A 17,956-nucleotide genomic window follows, 5' to 3' on the forward strand; every position below is an offset into this window, starting at 1 on the left:
AGGATTTGCTTCTTTCACAACTGAAAGCACTCCCTCCCACCATATACATATATACTCTGTTTTGCTTAAACTAGAAACATGTTACACAATCCAGCCTGCAAATAAAATTTTGTTTTTGCCAGAGTACATCCATCCTTAATAACTGATTATGTTTTTTTATGTTTTTCAGTGAATGTTGTGTCAATGCTACAGGAATTTTGGGAGAGCAAGCAGCAGCAGAGAGCTGCATTCCCAAGTGAAGGCGTGGTGGTCTATGAGTCGCTGCCATCTCCAGGACCTCCCTTTGTGAGTTATGTGACCCTCCCAGGGGGAAGCTGTTTTGGCAACTTTCAGGTAAGAAACAACCATAAATTGGTCAGTAAAAGTTAACTGGGTTAAAATAGAGTAAGTCTTTTTATAAAATGGTAACATTATAAGCTTTCTTGGTTGTAGTGAAAAGAAAGTTATGTTGCATTCCATTAAAATGGAAGTTTTTATATTAGAGTGTCCCCTGGTATTTCTTTATGGAAAATTAATTTTATATCACTTTATTTGCCTGATAGTTGCTGCCTTCCCTCAAAATATTTTGAAATAAACCATAGAGAACAAGGAAACTTCTATAAAGTCTTCCATCAGAGCCCTTCCATCAGTAGAAAGTCTCCACTTCCTTGAATTTTGAATCAAATCCTAATCAATCTACTATACACCAAAGCATGAACCAACAGCAAAGGTTGAGACTCACAGGTTTTGGGTTCAGGCACCCATGCTAAGCCCAAGTTCTATCTCTGAATAACTGTATATCCTTGGGACACTTATTTAACTTCTTGATTTCCCTGACTTTGAGATGGGGAATAATATCCATGGTGTTAGCTGAAAGTCATGAGATATATATGCAGTGTATTTATCTGGCACGTACTAGGTATTCCAATTATTTTTTTTTGATAATTATTATAAAGACTCTTCTAGTTGGTTAAATCTTTATTATGTCTATGATAAGGGTAATATGATACATTTCTAGTTGTATACCAACTCACACAAAAACATTGCCTATATTAACCATCAACATCTGATTGTCCAGTGTATATGACATATATTCATTCAGTGACTAGGAAATATCAAGCATTGGGCCAAGTAATGAGAATATAGTCCATACCTTGAGGAAATCAGTGTGCAAAAAAATTAGAGTAATCAAATAGAGTTATATTTGAGGGTCAATGAAAGGATAAAGAAGAAACTTCTCAGTTTATAAGTACTTCTTTAGTGCAGTAAGCTATCTCTCAATTTTCAATAACTGGCAAAAATGTCTTATTTATATTTTATGGACAATATGCTCAACAAGCATTCAAGTGTCCCTCATAGATTTGATAACAGAAGCAAATTTTCAGTTATGTTGTCTTGGTAGTGTAAGTCTACAAAACTTAATGTCATGTAATTTTTTGGACTAATGTCATACTTGGTATTATTTATATTTCTACCTTTACTCTCTGTTTGAACCTAGTGTGCCTCACTCATTTATTTTATCCTGTTACCGTGTATCTATTACATGTTATTTCAAACCTTTATGAAGTGAGGGGAGACTATAGTCTAATAAATGGACCTACAAACCTATGTCTGACTCAGATAAGTCAAAGGATTTATGGGGAATGCAAGCACAAGCTGAAATATGCAGTTGAGGGTATCTTTGCTAGTCAGTATAGGGGACATGACCTTCCTAGCATAGGGAACAGTAGGTGAAAAGGCCTGCCTCAGAAAGAGAAAACCACCAGCACTTTCAGAATTTGGGAAGCCTGAGTACGTCTATGGCAGGGAAGTGGTAGGAGATGACGGGTTAGGCACACATATCAAACCATAATGGGTCTTTATGCTCTGCAAAGAAGAATAGGTTTTATTCTATATAAAATCAGAACCCCTGAAGGATTCTGAGCAGGAGACTGATGTATTCAAATATGTTTCAGAAAGATTATTCTAGCAGTAGCATGGGGCTAATTTTAAGGCTAATTAAAGAACTATTTTCAAAACTTCTGGCCCAGCCAGCCACTGAGGCCTTGCTTTCTCCTACCCTGAACACTGATCAACAATGGACCTCTGTTTGACCTCTGACTAACAACAGTGAATTGCCTGATGAGGGTGATTTCAAAGTGGGTCTAGAAGCCTCAAAACAGAGCTTAATACAGGCTCCTGGGTGGCTCAGTTGGTTAAGCGTGGCCAACTCGGTTTTGGCTCAGGTCATGACCTCAGGATTGTGAGATCAAGCCCTGCATCCAGCTCTGCACTCAATGGGGAATCTGCTTGAGATTCTCTCTCTCTCCTTCTGCCCCTCCCCCTGCTCATGACTTGTCTCTTTCTCAAATAAATAAATAAATAAATAAATAAAATCTTTTTTAAAAAAGCCAAAAAACGAAAACAAAACCACTGAGCTTAATATAACCCCAGACAGACAAGGATGAGGGGCAGGAGACGGGGAAGAAAGGCAGCAACCGAGAAAGGGGTTTCCTAGTCCACGTGAGCCTGCAGGTCCATCATCAAGCATTGTAAGGTGAAGCTGGCCTACTCATATAGAGCTGCCATCAGGCTTCCCATTCTTGGGGGGCCTTCTGGGGAAACAGACCTACTCAGCCACAGAGCAAGGTCTTGCCAGCCAACTGAATGACTCTCTTTGTGCATGAATGTCAATGGACTAAAGACCACCAAACATTTGAGGAAAACCAAAAACAAAAGAGAAAGGCCAAGTCAAACAAACAAAAGAATATAAATAATTCAAGCCACAGATGACATAAGAGAGGATTCCAGTGAGTATCCTCAGAAAATTGGGGGAAGATATTTATTGAAAGCAGCTATGAAAAAAGGAGAAAGCAGGGAACAAGAAATGTAAAATACGACTGCCAAATTAGAACAATAAAAATAAATAAAAGAAGAGCAAATAGATGAGTGGACATAGGTCACAGCCAAATTAGTGGAGATGACAAAATAAAAAATAAATAGTAAAGTAAATATTTTAGAACAAAGAGCAAAAAGACAAAGAGATGGAAAAAAAAAATAATACAGGAGACATGGAGATAAATCCTGGAGGTAAACATTAATAAGAGTTCTAGAAAGAGACAAAGGAAACAGAGGGGAGGAAATAAATCACAGGAACAATTTTCTTTTTTTCCCCCCCAGATTTTTATTTATTTATTTATTTATTTATTTATTTATTTATTTATTTATTTATTTAAGGGGGTGGGGAAAGGAGAGCATGAGTCGGCGGGGGAGGGCCGGAGAGTGAGGAAGAGAATCTCAAGCAGACTCCCCACTGAGCTCGGAGCCCCAGGTGGGGCTCAGTCTCACAACCCGGAGATCATGACCTGAGCCGAAACCAAGAGTTGGATGCTTAACCAACTGAGCCACCCAGGCAGCCCAACAGAAACAATTTTCTTGAGTTAAAGAAAAGCATAAATTTTCATATTGAAATGGCCCACCGTATTCCAAACAGGATCATGACGAAAGAATCACAGAGCTCCATGGCTGTATGGGACTTAGGGACAACATTCTGCTTAAAAGATGGATGAAGGTGCTTTTTTTGATACTAGATTTATAATTGATCTCTGGTTTGGTTTTTAGTTTTTAATTTAATTTTATTTATTTATTTATTTTTTTTTTTTTTTTAAAGATTTTATTTATTTGACACAGAGAGAGACCGCTAGAGCAGGAGCACAAGCGGGGGAGTGGGAGAGGGAGAAGCAGGCTCCCCGCCGAGCAGGGAGCCCGATGCGGGACTCGATCCCAGGACCCTGGGATCATGACCTGAGCCGAAGGCAGACGCTCAACAACTGAGCCACCCAGGCGCCCTAGTTTTTAATTTTATTTTAATGTAGATTGAATTTTTATGTAAGATAGCTTTGGAGGACCTGATGTAATAGGGCGAAAACTGGCAAACCCAGTCAACAAAACCAAACTATTTTTTTGAAAAGATAAGAAAGAAAAATCATTGGCATTTCTGAGTAAGAAAAAAATGCAAAGCATATACTACACTAAGCATGATAAAAGGAATGCAATTATAGGTGTATGATATAAGAATACTACATAAACAATTATATTAAACAACAGAGATGAAATTGACTACTTTTTGGGAAGTCTTTGTATTTATCTATGAAACTCTTCCATAAGTCTAAAATTATTTCAAAATTAAAAGTTAAAAAAAAATCTTCAATGGCTCCCTATTACCTTCTTATTAAAGTCTAAATTCCTTACTCTTTCAGCTTTATCTCCCTGAATTCCTCTTCTGACACTCAGTGCTTCATCCTAACTGTTCCTCATTCATGCTTTACTTTTTCTAGCTGCTACTTATGTGCATGTTCTGTCTCTATAATAAAACATAAATGTCTCAAGGATAGGGTCTATATCCTTATATACCTATGACTCCAAACACTGTGCTTTGCATATAGTAAGTGCCCGATAAATTTTGTTGAATGAATAGCTAAATGAATGAATAACAAATCTCAAAAATCAATGGAGTTTATATTTGTCCATTATTGTATATAATCACTATTGATTGATGTACAAAATAGTATGTACTATTATATACAATACATCAAATAAGATATTTTACCTAACTGTAAGATGGTGGGCTGGCAAAGAAAAGTCAGGAACATTAAAATCAGGTAATATTATTATGTTCATATCTGTGGTTTAAAGTTTTAAAGGTGGATTAACTTAAAAATATTGATGTAAAAAAAATCTAATTCTCTCTGAATTTAATTTGTGCATAGTAACTTTCCTTCTACCCAATATCCATGACCAAGAATAAGCAAGATTTGGCCATTCCCTCACCCAAGTGTGCATTATGTTTGTCTATATGTAATAAATGCACTCATTATAATCTCCTAGAATGTAACATATTTGACAGAGCAGTGAATGGATCTAGAGGATATAAATTTAAGAAATTCAAATTTCCTTGTTTTTGTTTTTGCTTTCACTACCTTGAGAATTATGAATTTCCCAATCATCTCATAAATTTCTACTCAAAATGATAGGACTTCCCCTTGATAGTACATTCAACATCCTCCTTGTGGTCTTTGAAAAATAGAAGACAAAATGAAAAAACTGAACTCTTCACCAGGGAGGCCTCTTGGTGATTTCTCTAATCATTTCAGGGTCTCCTTTACCTTATGTTTAAATCATTATATTTTAAAGTTCTCAGGAGGATTGTTAACATCCTTGCTTTAAAAGATGCAGAATTTCCTGAATCAAATGTTTTGAAAATGTGTTTGGGTGATTGGCTGACAAATCTGGCCCCTTAACCCCTTTGACCCTCCAAAATATGATTTGAGAAAGGAAAATCAGGAAGTAAAAAAAGGAGAGAAAATTTCTCCTAAAGCAATGTCCTTACACTTTTCTTTGTTCAGAAACCATCTTAAATGCTATTTTCACCATATAACATTTCATCATGTTTTTGCCAGCAGTTGGCCAGTAAGAGCCTACATGCTCATTCCTGCAATGCCTTTCACATAATCAAATGTCACCCTTGTGCATTGCAAATCATTTCACGATGGATTATTAATGCCAAGACCATGTGCTGAGACATGGAGAAACCATTATGCCAGCAGTAGCCTTCTTACTGAGCCATGGACGTCACCTCCAATGGTGCCAAGTAATTGAAAATACTTGAAGTGGAGTATGGGACTGGATTGAAGGATTAATCCTTCTGGTTTCATGAAAGCTGTAAGAGATTATGCCCATTCATTCTTTAGAAAAATGGTGTTCAGACTGAGCTTTAGTTTTCTGACTAATCAAAGGAAAGCAGTCAAAGGCTCTGATAGACACAAACCACTGGTTTTATGCAAAGAAACCTCCCACTGAAGTAAATGGGAGGCTTGTGTCCAAGAAGACTAATTAAAGAATTTTCAGTTAGTCTTTTTTTTTTTTTTTTTTTTTTTTTTTTTTTTTTAAAGATTTTATTTATTTTTTTGACAGAGAGAGACACAGCGAGAGAGGGAACACAAGCAGGGGGAGTGGGAGAGGGAGAAGCAGGCTTCCTGCAGATCAGGGAGCCTGATGCGGGGCTCGATCCCAGGACCCTGGGATCATGACCTGAGCCGAAGGCAGCCTCTTAACCGACTGAGCCACTCAGGCGCCCCAAATTTTCAGTTAGTCTTGACACCACAACCCACAAAAAACAGAGAGCCAGAGGGAAAGAAAGCAGTCATAATCTTGTTTAAAGTATGTCTTCATAAGTTACTACAGTATTAGAAAAAGAGAAGTGAAAATATGATGCATTTTTGAATTTCAAAACAATAAATAAAATGATCTATTGATATTATTTTTCTTTTAGAAAATTATATTGAAACACATTAGTTCTTATTGTGTCATTTATAAAAGAAACCATCCTCTAATATTATAGGCATTCAGTAGGAATTCATGCATTTTCGACTTACTTTCTTTATGCCATTCTCGTCTAGGCAGTTAATCCTTCCCTAGCCACATATCATGACCATGAAAACTTGCAGTAATTTCCATTTTTTACAATAAAAGCAACACAAGGGCCATCAGATCAACGTCTGGCTCCCCTCTTGATGAACTCAGAAGGAAAGCCACTCACTGCTTCAGCAGCTGTTTTTGTTTTCAAGTGCAAAAGGAGAACTTATTTGAGTATTTTATCTTATTTTATATTTTTATTAAAAGGTTTGTGATTCAAGTTTTGTTTTCCAACCAGTGATGTGGCCTTCCATGTCATCTGCTAGAGTGATTTGGATTAATGAATTTCATTCTTATTTGGAATAAAAACCAAAAATTCCTTTGAGTGTAGTACTAGACCACGCGATTATTTATGTGCATAAGTTAGGATTGAATAAAAATGTATCCTCTGGATAAAACATCGATGTGATAGCTTGATTTATTTGAAGTGTAGGACACTAATTCATTTGGGTATCATATCTTTTTCATGTAAATATTTTTTGTTGTTAAAATTTCTTCATGGAAAATAAATATAGGTGTTAAATACGGTTTGGGTATTTAGGCTGTTTGTATATTGCCAATATTGCCAAGCAACCCATGGATCTGAGACATTTAATATTACCATAGGCAAGCTGTTATTGATCTTTTTTTTTTTCTTTTTCAACCAATGCTCTGTGCTGCAAAACACAGCTGCACAGTTGGGAGACGTAAGAGGAACACTCAGAGCAGATGAGCTCCTAGCAAAGCTCTTTCTCTAAAAGGCCTTTTCATTTTTATGCCTCTTAATTTTCAGACCAAAACCTTTGCCTATGAAGATACCTAGAAAAATTACTTTTCCAAGATGAGTACTGTCTAAAAGATAGGACTGTTTGATTTTGTTTTGTTTAGTTACTTGAGGCAGTAAGCACATTTCACCTGTAATAGCAGATACAAAACATGTTTTATACTTCCATGCATTGAATGATTCCTCTCAAAGTCCAAGGAATTAAAAGTATATTTAAATCACAATAAACTAGTTTATAAAATTAAGTTTTTACCAGGAGAGAAGGACTAAAAGAAATTTTTATTAATTCATAGACTTGGCTAATTAGAATCGTAAGGCTCTTTTCACTGCTTATTAAATGAGGCCTAGCCTTAACATTCTATGTCTCAAATAGAGATTTGGTTCCTGCCATAAAATTGAGACTATTGCCCTGCACTAAAGCTGTTTTAATGCCAAGTATTTCTATTTGAAATCATCCATGACCTCTTCTCTGTCTCTAGACTTGTATACCTTGACTCAAATGCACAACACACTATGCAGCGTAACTTAACTTCTAAAGGAGGCATTTCCTGGTCGAAATCTCCACGGGAAAGCATCCTGTTTTGCAACTAATGAGACCCAAAGATAGGAAGGTTAGTTATAACCCCTTCCCATTTCAAAGTCATATGTCAAGACTTTAATGACTTGCTCATGAAACTGGGAGTGCATATTGTTTTAATGAGATGTTGTATTTATTCCCCAGTCCCATTCCCTAACTTTAATCTGTGTCTTTTCTTAGCAAGTAAAATGAATAGAGATGCTTGGCCTCCAAAGAGAACAGCAGAGTGCAGTGAAAGGAATGCTTAGGAAGAGAATCCACGTGGTAAATAAAGACTTGGGACTATCTTCACAAGATAGTTGTGAAGCTATCACAACTAGCTGATGAGCTTTAGGAAGATGCTAACTATCTCAGGAGTTGCTGAGTGAGGAAGAAAAGCTGACTCCGTCTTTCCCCATCCCCCTCCTCCATCCCTCTCATTGCAATCAGAGCCAAGTCCTTTTACATCAAAGCAACTATAAAAATAAACCAAAACTTTGAGCCCTGATCAATTCATCTTGTCTTCACCTTAACTTGAAAAAAGAATAAGAAGAAAAGAAAAAAAGGGAAAAGCAAAAACCTCAAGGAGCAAAACACAACATGGTTTTGTATTAGTTACCAGGGACCTTGCTCTAGGTATGTGTGTAGAATAGCATTTGTGGCAGAAGTAAACGAGGAGGAAGCCAGGTGGTTTATATTATAAAAATAACATTCTGACCTACCATGTGCATGAAACGTTTCTTTCAGTTGACAGGAACTAGTGAGTTTTCTCTGAAAATTGGACTCCCATACCACTCCCCTCCCCCACACCTAGCAAAGACCCCCATTCCCAGCACACACAGAGCTCCAAATTGTTCCCAACATATTTGCAGCCAGCCTGACCTATGGAGAAAGAGACATAATATTAACTTGGGTGACTGAGTTTCAACGGTTGCCCTTTTTCACATCACCATCTGGAAGGGGGGGAAATGCTAATATATCCACAATTAGATAAATTGGAACACATGCAAATGTTCATGCTTAGACCAGGGCAGTCAAGGTCTTGAGGAACTGAGAAGGGGACGATTAGCTGCAAGGCCTGGCTTACGGCATTCTTTGTGCTGATGCCTTGCTATCAGGATGAAGCAGAGGTGTTGGTGACACTGACCAGAGCCAGCAGACCATACACACAAACTCTGCAAGACACTTGCTGAGACTTGAACTCCGACTCACAAAAGCAAAACGTTCCCAACCAACTTGAATGACAGACTTGACAGCCTAAAAGATGTGGGCAAGAATTCTCACTTCTCACAGAGTCAGTTTATTTGGTTTTGCCACCTGCAAAGTCCCAGCTCAGGAGATCCCTTGGGTAAATGTGCTATTGAGCGAATGCCACCTAAATAACACTGACCTGCCCTTGACCGCCGGGGGTTGGGGGAGTGGGGACAACATCATCAGCTTTGAGTTCATATGTACATTCAATCTGTCACATTTGCTACTTTATTGTTGTTCTTATTCAAAAATAAGAACATTACTTATAGACTATTTTTCAACTCCTTGGCTACCATTGGTAGTGACTGAGTAAAGTGTGCCTAACTTGGTTTTATACATTTTTGGATCTACAAACTTTTTTTTTGATGTCTTTAAAATACAAATATGAAAAATCTTTAGAAGTCTTTGAAGATGGAGAAAAGTCACTTAAATGAATCTTGGCATCCAGAAACAGGTTTCAACACGTGTATCCTGCCTATTTTCTAATACTAAACATGGGGAAAATTATTAATCAAATGAAGGCTACCAGGAAAGTAACCGTTCAGAGTATAAATTGTGTCAGCCTAGCTAGAAACTGTTTCTATGGACAAGTAACACACTGTCAATAATTTTAAAATATTTAATAAATAATTAACAATAAAACTAGTTTCTTAGTAGGTATCTCTATTTTTATAACACATACGTGACTACCAAAATTTTATTTTACTTAAGAACTTCTGTACATCCTAAAAAGTTGATAAGTCACTATTTTATTTCAAGACAATCTACTTGGCCCACGAGTTAATCTTGGTTGATTAATTTACCATTGTACAGTGTCACACTTTGGAAAATTATCATGGAAGAAATAAAAACTGCTGAGCAGAAAAGGAAAATTGAGACCTCACTTACTTAAGTCAGCAGTGCTTATATACTTCCTAAGGGCCTAATTTCAGAACTGTCATAAAGAACATTTTTTTTCAACCTGAACACTGCTTTCCTTGATTCTTGGGTAGAGGCAGTTTCACTAGTGAGAAATTAACATTTTGATGTTAGCAGAGGTAGATTTACCATTGTGATATTGTGACTTATAGTAAGAAATATATATTTGGTCTTTATCCTGGTCCCTGGCACAGAGCTCCTAAAACCCTTAGAATTTCCTAAGTGGTAAGAATGAAAAAGGTATCTTTTATTATTCATAACAAAACCCTTTCTACCGCACTTAAGTTCATGTTAATGAGGTGGTTTCTGAAAAGCCCCTAATGATGGTGGCTGGTTGCCAAGGGAACCAATCACATGATTAGAAGGTTGAAAGTTTCAGCCCTAGCATCTGACCTCCTAGGAAAGGAGAGGGACTAAAGATTGACTTAATTGCTGATGGCCAAAGATTTAATCAATCATGTCTATGTTATGAAACCTCCATAAAAATCCTAAGTGTTGGAACTCGGAGAGCTTCTAGGTTGGTGTACATATTGAAGTTCTGAGAGGGTGGTGCACCTGGGAAGGGCATGGTGCTCCGAGCCCCTTCCCACACTTGTGCCTTATCCATCTTTTCCTCTGGCTGTCCCTGAATTCTATCCCTTTAGAATAAACCAGTAAGCTCATAAGTGAACCATTTTCCTGAGTTCTATAAGTTTCTAGCAAACGATAGAACCAGAGGAGGGGGTCATGGGAATTACTCATTTTTAGCCGGTTGATCAGAAACCCAAGTGACAACCTGGAATTGCTATTGATGTCTGAAGTGGGGGCAGTCTTGTAGGACAGAGCCATAAATCTGTGGGATGTGATGCTATCTCTAGGTAGCTAGTTTAAGAATTATGTTAAATTGTAGGACACCTAGCTGATGTCATAGAATTAGTTTGTGTGAGGCAATTAGTTGTGTTGGTAAACAGAGTATAGAAGTGTAGAATGTTATAATATAGTAGAGGGGAGACTTAACCATTTTCAACCATGAAGCCAGTGAAGCTTCTGCTCAGGCTCCTTCCAAATCACAATGTCAGTTTTTTAAATTTCATATTGTTCTTCTTAAACAGGGTCCCCCAAATTATGTAAACTTCAGGCCCCACAAAACCTGGTTCTGCCACTGACATTTAGAAATGGGACACAGAAGGGACAGAAGCTAGAGCAGTATTCCTCTGAAAATAGTCCTGGGTTCACCTGCCTCAGAATCACCTGGAAAGCTTGATAAAATGCAGACCACCCTCTCCCCCCGCCACTGCAATCCATCTAAAGAAACTGATTAAGTAGGTCAGATTGGGGCCTGGGAATGTGCTTGTTTAACAATTTCCCCCAGGTGATCTTACTATGAACACTAAAGTTTTTGAACTCTTGGTTCAAATTCCTGGCCTAGGCTTATCAATGATCTTCATAGTGTACCCTATGGGCTCCTAGTGGCTTGTTGGTGATCTAACATGCAAAATAAAATATAAGGTAAGAATGAGCTGGTCTTGGGATAATTTCTTATCCAGTGGAGCTGGGAAAGTTTAATTTAAATGATTTTTGCTCTTGAAGAGTTAGCAAACACTTCCTAAAATTATTGAGCAATCTTATGTGGTAAAATTCCAAATTCTCTTGGGCCCATACTTAATCAAGGGGTCACTTTCAGGAGAACCCTCCTACACTGTTGGTGGGAATGCAAGCTGGTGCAGCCACTCTGGAAAACAGTATGGAGGTTCCTCAAAAAGTTGAAAATTAAGCTATCCTATGATGCAGCAATTGCACTACTGGGTATTTACCCCAAAGATACAAATGTAGTGATCCGGAGGGGCACCTGCGCCCCAATGTTTATAGCAGCAATGTCCACAATAGCCAAACTATGGAAAGAGCCCAGATGTCCATCGACAGATGAAGGGATAAAGAAGATGTGGTATATATATACAATGGAATATTACTCAGCCATCAAAAAAAAATGAAATCTTGCCATTTGCAATGACATGGATGGAAATAGAGGGTATTATGCTAAGTGAAATAAGTCAATCAGAGAAAGACAATTATATGATCTCACTCATATGTGGAATTTAAGAAACAAAACAGAGAACCATAGGGGAAGAGAGGAAAAAATAAAACAAGACGAAACCAGAGAGGGAGACAAACCATAAGAGACAAGAGTCTCATAGGAAACAAACTATGGGTTGCTGGAGGGGAGGAGGGGTGGAGGAATGGGGTAACTGGGTGATGGACATTAAGGAGGGCCTGTGATGTAATGAGCACTGGGTGTTATATAAGACTGATGAATCACAGACCTGTAGCTCTGAAACAAATAATACATTATATATTAATTAGTTGAATTTAATTTTTTTTTTTTTAAAGGGGGTCACTTTAAGCCAGCATGAGAAACTTCCTACAGGGCGTTTGATCTTCTTACCTAATCATAGCTGACGCCTCTCTCCATTTTCCTCCTCCCTACAGTCCAGGTAGAGGAAAGCATTGAAAGGACAGTAGAAGGGAAGCAGATATTAAAATAATTGTCAGCACACTGCCTTCCTCATTAAGCACAGTTGCTTGTCACAGTGTGCTGCTTCCACTTTGGCCTTTCGTTCTGAATGAAGTTGAGTTTGTCATGCAGGGATGGGTGGAGATAATCTTAAAGTCTTTTGTCAAAATGAGCCACAGAATATCAAAGTAGGAGCTTTGGCTAAAAAACTATATTGATTAGGGAAGTGCTGTGAGATTTTAGCCAAATTATATATTCTCTCTATTCCAAGGTGAGTGATCATTTCTGTGATAAGCAGAATAGTGTAGTAGTTAAAAATTTGGGCTCTCAAGTCAGGCAGACCTGGGGATGAATTATTTTTTCGTCACCTTTTTTTTTTTAGGGGTGAGGGGCAGAGGAAGAGAGAGAGAGAATCTTAAGCAGGCTCCATGCTCAGCACAGAGCCCAATGTGGGGCTCGATCTCACAACCCTGAGATAATGACCTGATCTGAAATCCAGAGTCAAAGTCTTAACTGATAGAGCCACCCAGAGCCTTTTTTTCATTACTTTTTAAGTTGTATGACATTGGGATCTGATTTGTTTCCTCATCTGCAAAATAAGGATAACAACAAAGAGAAATGCCTTTATATTAGTGATTTTGGGCCTGATAACAAATTACCTCAAAACTTACATTCATTGTCTCATATTGTTTCTGGGGATCAGGAATCTGGAAGCAGCTTAGCTGGGTAGTTCTGGCACAGGGTCTCCTGGAGGTTGTAGTCAAGCTGTCGGTTGAAGCTGAAGTCATCTGAAGTCTTGATCGGTTCCAGAGGATCAGCTTCAATCTCACTCAGATGTCTGTTGGCAGAAGGCATTATCTGCCTGCCATGTGTGTCTTTCTGTAGGACTGCTTCCAACGTGGCAGACCTTTCCCAGAGCAAGCTATCTAAGAGAGAAAGCAAGGGTTACCAAGACAGATGCCACAGTGTCTTTTATAACCTTATATTGAAAGTGACATACCATAACTTCTGTCATATTCTATTGGTTACATAGACCAACCATGGTATAGTGTAGGAGGGGACTGCATAAGGGCGTGAATGCCGGGAGCAGGGATCACAGGGAGCTGTCTCAGGGCTGGTTACCTCTGCTTCAAATAGTTTTCCTCAGCAATGCCACAGACACTTTTTTATTTATTTTTATTTTTATTTTTTTGCTTTAATTTTAGATGAGAGCCAGGAGGCTTTGAAATGATCATAGTGGTTTATAACGTACCAGCAAATGAAAGGCATCTGAGCATCAAGATAAATGTCTGAGTGGGGTCTACTAGCCACTTGAAAAGCATGTGGCTCCATATGCCTAAGAAATGCACAGCTGACTTTAGTAAAATCTCAACTATTAAATATTGCAGCTCTGCACTTTAACAAAGTGCAAAGGACAGAAGTTGTCTCTCTATATTAACAAGTAAGAATGGTTAGCGGATAAGGCACGGTTTACAAATCTGTGTTTATGATTGGGGTCTGGCTGAAAAACAGCGAGAATAAACCATACAACCTGGGAAGTCTAATTCTAGCCGGAAATTGCTTTGAAATAACATCATACTTCATTCACTCCCCAACTGATTTTTCTTTGATGACCAGTTTGGACACATCAATAAAATGTCCTGTCACTTACCATATTTTATTTTCTTACAGCATTTCCTACTGATGGAAATTCTAATGGTGCCTGTTCTTACAGCAGAATCCACACTCTGATTTAGATTTGCCAAGCAGATTGGTTTTGGCTAAATTTCTTGCCCAAGTGCAGGCCCTTATGGTTTGAGAGATCTCATTTAAAGATCCCTAAAGAAAAATATGCAGACTTTACTGGCTTGGATTTGTAGCTCCAAATTTTAGAAGAAAGCGGCTGGTTAACATTACAGACATTTTGAAGTACTTGTCTTTCAGAAATGCGAAGAACAATAGCAAGAAAAGCCTTTTGATGGTTCAGAATTTATTTTATTTTATGTACTTATTAATTGGTACACTTTCTCCCCCATTTTAACCAAAGATTCTGTACATTGAAACAATAAGTAAAGACATGTGTCTGCTTTAAAATCTTGATATTGGTTAAGTCTCCATAGTCCTTTTTCATGCTTTCTGGGAAAAGGCTCTTCTGTTCTCTCAGCCCAGCAGTACTTTGATCTCAGAAGCAGTGCCATTTGGTTGTAAATGTATGTGGCGCCTTTGATCTACTACTTAGCTGGTCTTATTTAAAATAGATAGCTTCTTTCATCTAAGTAGTGTTTACTAGGTCTCTCTCTATGAAAGATGGCTTAAATTGCCATTATTTAGATAGAAAGTTATATAAAGTTTCTTAGGATTGCCCAGATCTGAGTGTAGTTCTCTACACTCTAAAAGCCCAATGGCTCTATTATAGATTTTATAAAGCAAATTCCTATTAAAATGGGCTACTCCTACAGATGTCAGGTAATATTTGCAAAAACTTTGTTTGCTTTTTGATAGGAAACTGATTTTCCAAAGAATAATAAGCATATCCTACACTCAGGCAAAAATGGTCATTTTAGACTGTCTGAACTTAATGGCCAATTATCCCTCTGAAATTCACACATTAATATATTTTTATATTACTGCATTTTACATACCACATAGGGTATATTGAAATGGGATTTTTTTTTTTTAATAATGAGTATATATATTTAATTCTCTTCTTTACGAGGATTTCTTGAACATTTTGTCAGGTGCCTTAATGACTTGTGTTTTAATTTGCCAGGCCTCATTCAGTTATTCATCCAACAAACTATATTTCAAGTACAGAGACACAAAGATGACTTAGTCACAGACTCTGCCTTTAGGTTGCTCACAGCCTAGGGTTGTGGGGCAGAGCACTAGCAGATAATTTCATGGCAGTGTGGTGAATGCCTCTCCTGGACAGCGATCCTCCCACCCTGGCCTTGGGAGTGGTCATGGAAAACTTTCTGGAAGACGTGTCACCTGAGTTTCATTGCAAGCCTGCCAACTCAGAACTCAATGTCCCATAAATTCCCAGTCAAGTCCATAAGGCAAAGTCGACCTATCTGTCCAGACCCACCTAATTTAATACAAGTGTCCTAAACCTTAGGAGAGGTCTAAATATTCGATGACTTTTGCTGCCTGAAGCAACCCCAAAGCCTTCTTACTCTTCATTCAACTCTAAGGAGGAAAATCCCAAACCACTTTTAAAACTTTTACACCATTCTTTATTTAAAAGGAGATATTGGAACTCTCTTTGTGTTGTAAACTAAAATAGCTGTGTATATTGCTATTTTTGTTAGGCTACTGACATGTGTCTTTTTCCATCCTTTTTGGTGTCCTGTTCCTATTTTAGAAGTCTTGTCATTACTTCATCTGAATACTAACCACATGTGAGCATTTCCAAGGGCTGACCCTGGGAGTAGGCACTCTGGAGGATGCTCAAGAAATATATAAGTGGCCCTTCCCAGGCCTGAAGGTGGGAGAGGAGCAGGAAGAAGTAATCTGTAGTCAAGTAAGGGATCATTACAGTAGTAGTCACACTGTCCAAAGAGGGAGGTTGAAGCAGGAAAATCAGAGGGGGCTGGGGTCTGACCTCAGGGGACTCATACAGGGTTCGTGGAAATGGAGAGGAGAGGCCAGCCTCTAGAGGATACAAGAACATGAGTTTGGAGCATTCCTCGGTCAGTGCAGGGATGGTCAGTATGGGGCAGATGAGGTAGAGGCTAGGATGTGTGGAAAGCAAACTGAGGGGGTTTGGCTTTTTCCCAGTGGAGTTACTGAGTCCAGTGTGAAAATAAAGTGGGATCTTTGATACCTGCCCTGTTCTTTCACATCAGTCACCAAACACTACTGATTCTGAGAATCATGCATTTTAGGTGGTAGGAGTCCTAGAGATCAGAGAGCCTGGCCTTCCCATTTGTCTAGTGAGGAAATAAGTCCTGAAATTGAGGAGGCCTGTGTCTCACAATCACTAATCACCCTGTTGACCAGGACCTGAGCCTGAGCTTCTCTTCCTGGGGCTTGTTTCCCACCAGTAGTTTTGGAGTAGGGTCTAGGACCCTTGATAGTTCACAGGAACCTGTAGGAGAAATAGCATCTCACCCTCCAGTAGGAGTGGGCTCCAAGGACAGTGCAGTTCTCATAGGGCTTCATCCCTCTATCTGGACCCCCAGGAGTCCACACCAAGCCAGAATTTGAATAAGAGGAGCTGTAGTTGATAATAAAAGAGAGAGGATAGAAAAGAATCAGAATATATTGAGCAGACCCATATGAGCCACAGGAAATCCAGGTTAGTAGAATAGAGAGCAATATTACTTTTAGGGGAATTTTTTTTAATGAGTTGCTAATCATAGTCTGCCTATGGTTCCTAACTTCAGAAAGGCCAAATGGAGCATGTCCCACCCACTGTGTGGACTGAGTGCAAGGTGGACATGGCGGTCCTCCAGTTGCTGGAGTAGTGGGGGGTGGGGGGGATGGGGTAGCTGGGTGATGGACATTAGGGAGGGTATGTGCTATGGTGAGCGCTGTGAATTGTGTAAGACTGATGAATCACAGACCTGTACCCCTGAAACAAATAATACATTATATGTTAAAAAAAAGAAGAAGAAGAAGATAGCAAGAAGGGGAAAATGAAGAGGGGGAAATCAGAGGGGGAGATGAACCATGAGAGACTATGGACTCTGAGAAACAAACTGAGGGTTCTAGAGGGGAGGGGGTGGGGGGTTGGGTTAGCCTGGTGATGGGTATTAAAGAGGGCATGTATTGAATGGAGCACTGGGTGTTATATGCAAACAATGAATCATGGAACACTACATCAAAAACTAATGATGTACTGTATGGTGACTAACATAACATAATAAAGTAAAATTAAAAAAAAGAAAAAGAAAATCAGGGAACTGTTATTAGAGGGAAAGTGGGGAGATAAATGCTGGAAAAGCCAAAACAGTAGATTTTGACAGCAGCTCCCTTGTCCTGACCTGGACATGTGAGTACATATAAGAGTGGGATAGTCCCATAGAGTATTACCATGTGCCAGGTATTCTCAGTGCTTCATGTATATTAAATAATTGTGTCTATCCTCAGCTCGATGACATAAGCATTACTATTATTCCCATTTACAGAGGAGGAAACTGAGACAGAGAAAGGTTAACTTGCCCACAGTCTTTTAGCTAACAAGTACCATAGCTGGGATCTGAATCTAAGCAGTCTGACTCCAGAACCTGTGTTCTTAATTACTGTGTTAAAGATATCTCCCATTTTCCTTCTTTCCTTACATTTTTCCCTCTGAGATAAGAATTTGAGGAAGGCCCTAAAAATGAATGTACTCACCAAGTTCATAATAGTAGCTATTATTATTTTTATTATTAGTTATTAACAGTATGCAAAGTCTCTGGTGCAGAGGAGACATTCAAAGACTATAAAATAAGACAAAAATCATTTGAAGACCAACCAAGACATTTGCATGAACTCTAGGGCAGAAGGAAAATCTGCATGATCTTCAGGGGATTAGCAATGGGTAAGAAAGACTAGGTGCAGAGTAAATGTATGAATGAAA

The 17,956-nt window shown here is 38.5% G+C and overlaps 1 protein-coding gene across 5 annotated transcripts in view; it reads left to right on the forward strand.

The window, feature by feature from the left end:
* Positions 1–17,956, forward strand: part of LIX1 (limb and CNS expressed 1) — a 65,398-nt gene that overhangs the window by 27,637 nt on the left and 19,805 nt on the right. For all 5 annotated transcript variants that reach the window (XR_013445674.1, XR_013445675.1, XR_013445672.1 and 2 more), the window contains exon 2: positions 170–333. Coding sequence is in view for 1 of the 5 variants with exons in the window: in XM_036080987.2 (XP_035936880.1) it covers positions 170–333 (164 nt within the window). In the remaining 4 variants the exon portion in view is untranslated. The remainder of the gene's footprint in view (positions 1–169; positions 334–17,956) is intronic.

This window comes from Halichoerus grypus, chromosome 2 (genome assembly GCF_964656455.1).
Source record: "Halichoerus grypus chromosome 2, mHalGry1.hap1.1, whole genome shotgun sequence".
Taxonomy (NCBI): domain Eukaryota; kingdom Metazoa; phylum Chordata; class Mammalia; order Carnivora; family Phocidae; genus Halichoerus; species Halichoerus grypus.